Raw genomic sequence first — 4,785 nt, 5'->3', positions numbered from 1 at the left:
CGCCTGGCGCGTGTGCGTGCGTGCCCAAGATCCCGAGAGGAGAATGGAGGAGAAGGGATTGCGGCGTGGCCATCCCCCCTGGGGGGTCATTTCTGGCTTTCTGTCTGTCAAAATAAATAAATAAATTAATTAAATGGAATTAAACAACAAAAAGAGAAAGAAGGTCATTGTTCTGTCTGTCCGTCCTGCAGGCAGGAGGCTTCAGGCTGCCCTGGGAGGTATGTGTGGAATGGAGGCTCTCAGAGAGTTTGAGGCTGGGCCGGGTGGGGCTTCTGGCCGGGCGCCAGCAGCGCAGGGCTGGGTGTTTGGGATGGATGGAGAACAGAGGGCGACGTCCAGAGCTGGCCAGGAACAACACAGGCAAGCACAAAAACCACAGCGGAGCCTCCGCCCTCCAGCTGTGCCCTCCATCCCGCTCCCTCCGCAAGGCTCCGACCTTCTGGCTTTCAAGTCTTGCTGTGAGTTCAAGCTGACCTGGGTTCAGCCTGTCTACACAGCTTCCTGGCTCTGTGATTCAGGGCAAGTGAATTCTCTCTCTGAGCCTCAATTTTCCCAGCTAGACACCGGGTTGACTTGAAAAGGATCAGCAGACTGGGGCGGGCAGTTGGTGTGGCTGTTAAGGGCGTTGGATTCCCGCAGGACCCACCACGGTTCAAGTCCCAGACCTGGCGGCTTACTTTCTCTCTCCCTCTCTCTGGCCAAATGAAAATAAATAAATGAATAAATAAGTAGAGTTTGAAAAAATTTAACAACAACAAAAAAGCAATGATCAGCAGAAGACGGGTTCTGTGACCTGGTGGTTAGGGATCCCACGTGGCTGACTGTGTAGTTTAAGCCCCGAACTTGGTGACTTGAGAACCACGCTAGGGCGTGTGTGTGCGTGTGTACCCAAAATTCCAGAAAGGGAGAGATGGAGAGAGATTGTGGCGTGCCCCTGTGGTGTGTGGGGGGGTCCCCCTCTCCCTCTTTTTCTCTCTCTCTGGCCAACACATGCACGCTCTAGTGTTTGAGAGAGAGAGAGAAAGAGAGAGAGAGAAAAAGAGAGAGAAAGAGAGAAAGAAAGGGGGTCAGCAGGTGGTGTGATTAAGGCGCTGGCCTCCCACGTGGCCGACCGTGGTTTGAGTCCCCAACTCAGTGGCTTGGCAATCACGCCAAGTACAGGTGCGAGGATGCCCAAGATCCCACGAGGAGGCCGGAGGACTGCAGTGAGGCCGACCCCCTGCGGGATGATTTCTCACTTTCCCTCTCACTCGCTCTGCTGCTCGCGCTCTCTCCAACGTGCACACACGCCCTACGGCAAAAACGTTAAAAAAAATAAAGAGAAGGGAAAGAAAATTATCAGCAGACGCAGCTGACGGAGTACTCGCTGTGTTAGCGCAAGTGTAGACCATTATGTTACTTTAGAGATAAAGAAGTTGAGGGGCTGGCAGGCGGCGTTGTGGTTAAGGGCGCTGGACTCCCACATAGCTGACAGCAGTTCTAGTCCCGGGTCTGGCAGCTTGCTTTCTCACTCTCTCTCTGTTCAGCTTAAAAATATATATATATATACACACACACACATACACACACACACATATATATATATATATAATGACAATGAATAAAATTTAAAAAAAAGTAATTCTTTAAAATAAAAAAAAGAAGCTGAGACCTTAGCCAGTTAGTGGCATAGAGGTTAAGGCAGCTGGATCCCACATAGTTGAATGAGCAGTTCAAGTCCTGGAAGTGGGGACTTGAAAATCACGCTAAGCGCATGTACAAATCCCGAGAGGAGAATGGAGGAGAAGGGACTGCAGCGTGCCCATCCCCCTGGGGGGTACTTTCTCTCTCTCTCTCCCCTTCTCTCTGGTGAGGGCACACACCCTATAGCAAACTAGAAAAAAAAAATCTTAAAAAATACAAAGAAGGGGGGAACCAGCAGGGGGAGTACTGGTTAAGACACTGGACACTCCCATGTGGCCAACCATGGTTTGAGACCTGGACCTGGTGGTTTGTTTTCTCACTTTCCTTCTCTCTCTGTTCAAATTAAAATATATGAATGAGGGACCAGCAGATGGTGTAATAGCGTAATGGCTGTGTCGCTGGACTCCCATGTAGTCGACCGCAGTTCACGTCCCAGACCCGGTGGCTTAAAATTCACGCTGGGCGCGTGTGCGTGAATGCCCAAGATCCAGAGAGGAGAATGGAGGAGAAGGGATTGCGGTGTGGTCATCCCCCCGAGGAGTGATTTCTTGCTTTCTCTCTCTCTGTCTCTCTCTCTGTCTTTCTGGTGAGCACATGCACCCTATAGCAACAACCTCTCCAAAAAAATAAAAACTTAAAAAATAAAATAAAATAATTCTTTAAAAACAAAAAATACAAAGAAGGAGTTGAGACCCAGAGAGATGGCCCTGCTCACCCAGAATCACACAGCAAGATTGGTGGAATGGGAAGGCGGGTCCGGCCATATTGCCCACCCTCTCTGGCCCCTCCTGGGGTGAGACACTTAGCCCAGCTCCTTGGCCAGTGCCCTGCAGAGAACAGCTGTCATTATTATTATGACTCATTCCAGCAGCTTCTCCCAAGGGCCTCGGGGCGGCGGTGGCAGGACAGCTGACATTTTGTACACCCAGCATCCTTTTTCCTGGCATGAGGACTCAGCACTTCCTTCAGGGAGCACCTTCTTCCTCCGCCAAAGCCCACAGTCTTGGGGTGAGGCTCCCCTACCCTCAGGAACCAGGGCTGGCCAGTGATTGGCTCAGCCATGGGCATGTGACCCAAGCCAGCCAATGAGGATGTGAACTTGAGATTATTTTTTAAAGATTTTCATTTTATTTATTCATCCATTTATTTTAATGTGACCAGACACACACACACACACACACACACAGAGAGAGAGAGAGAGAGAGAGAGAGAGAGAGAGAGAGAGAGAGAGAGAGAGAGAGAGAGAGAGAGAGAGAGAGAGGGAGAGAGAGGGAAAGTGAGAAAGCAAGCCACCAGGGTCTGGGACTTGAACCATGGTCAGCCATGTGGGAGTGTCCAGCGCCTTAACCACCACGCCACCCACTGGCACCGTGAACCTGAGATTTTGACTGGTGGTTTTTAAAAAATGAAAAAGGAAAAGAATGATTTTATTTAACTTTATTTATTTTAATTTGACCAGAGAGGGACAGAGTGAGAGAGAAAGTGAGAAAGCAAGCTACCAGGGGACCAGCAGTTGGTGTAATGGCTATGTCACTGGGCTACTATGTAGTCAACCGCGGTTTGAGTCCCGGACCCGGTGGCTTAAACTCACACAGGGCGCGAGGGTACCAGCAGTTGGTGCAATGGCTATGTCTCTGGGCTCCCATTTAGTCGACTGTGGTTCATGTCCCAGACTCGGTGGCTTAAAACTCACACCGTGCGCATGTGCGTGCGTGCCCAAGATCCCAAGAGGAGAATGGAGGAGAAGGGATTGCGGCGTGACCATCCCCCATGGGGGGTGATTTCTGACTTTCTGTCTCTCTGTCTCTCTCTGTTTGGCGAGTGCATGTGTCCTATAGCAAAAACTTCTTTAAAAAAATTCACGCTGGGCGCATTTGCGTGCATGCCCAAGATCCCAAGAGGAGAATGGAGGAGAAGGGATTGCGGCGTGGCCATCCCCCCAGGGGTGATTTCTCGCTTTCTGTCTGTCTCTGTCTTTTTGGCAAGTACACGCGCCCTATTGCAAAAAGCTCTCCAAAAAAAGAAAGCAAGCTCCCAGGTCTGGGACTCAAACCGTGGTCAGCCATGTGGGAGTCCAGCGTCCTTAACCACCACACCACCCACTGGCCCCTACTGGTGTTATCTGGACTAAGGTCCTCCCTCTCCACTGAGGTGTTTAGGACAGATGCCTGCAGTGATAGTCACCTTTCTTTGCCCACTCATAGTCCCCAGAGTGGACAGAAACAAAGTCAGTGAGTTAGAGATTTCTGGTGACATTTGAGCACCTAGATCCAGCCATGCCTGAAGCTGTCCCCAGGTTACATAAACAACACATTTCCTCTTAATACTTAAACTGATCTGAGATCAGCCCCTGCCAACGTGTTTACGGAATAAATAAGGAGAGTTTTCACCCAGCAAACCAACCACCTCGGGGAACTTCCTCCAAATTGTTTAAAGGTTTTTTTTTCCCCTTTATTCACGATAGAGTGTGTGCATGTACATATGTGTGACAGAAAGAAAAGGGGTTCCTCGACTGGGTCTGGTCATGACACAAGCCCCTTTGTCCAGCCTCCAGCCCATGTGACACTGGGTACATGTGTCATTTGCCTGGATGTTCCTTAGGCCAACTGGAATGGGGATTCGAACCGTGATCATCCTGTGGGATCTGGCCTTGCCTTAGAAGCGCATCACTACCAGTGAGCCAGCCAGCCCTGTTTTCTAGAGCTTTCTAGCACGCTAGACACAGCCACGCCCTGAACATCCATCAGCCCTGGAGCCCCAAGGCTGGTGGTGTGAACTGTCTGGGTTTTGCAGAGGAAGAGACAGAGGTGCTGACAGCTGGCATTCGGGGGGTCCAGGCTGAGCGGTGGAAACCAACACAGACCCCCAACCTCCAGGCCAGCTGCTGTCACTCACCCGTCGCCCCGTCGCTGCTCCGCTGGGTGATACTGATCTTCTTCACCACGTGGACGTTGCTGGTGGACGTGGCGGGCACGGGACACATCGTCTCCACCACCTCATGGCTGCAGAACAGGGCGGGGCTCTCCGCCCCGGTGGGCGTGGCCAGGGCCCGTAGCCCCGCCCCATACGGCTCCAAGCTCTGGGCTCGCTGTGCAGGCGCCC

At 51.5% G+C, this 4,785-nt stretch overlaps 1 protein-coding gene across 1 annotated transcript in view; it reads right to left on the bottom strand.

Annotated features, from left to right (window-relative positions):
* The window catches only part of KANK2 (KN motif and ankyrin repeat domains 2), a 30,317-nt gene that overhangs the window by 22,873 nt on the left and 2,659 nt on the right, over positions 1 to 4,785 (bottom strand). The window contains 1 exon segment of the mRNA XM_027765556.1: positions 4,579 to 4,785. This exon segment is cut by the window's right edge and continues 90 nt beyond it. Within this exon segment, the coding sequence (XP_027621357.1) occupies positions 4,579 to 4,785 (207 nt within the window).

Source organism: Tupaia chinensis, unplaced genomic scaffold (assembly GCF_000334495.1).
Source record: "Tupaia chinensis unplaced genomic scaffold, TupChi_1.0 Scaffold138665_1, whole genome shotgun sequence".
NCBI lineage: Eukaryota > Metazoa > Chordata > Mammalia > Scandentia > Tupaiidae > Tupaia > Tupaia belangeri.
Note: the sequence above shows the minus strand (reverse complement) of the source record. Positions and strands in the feature narration are given on the sequence as shown.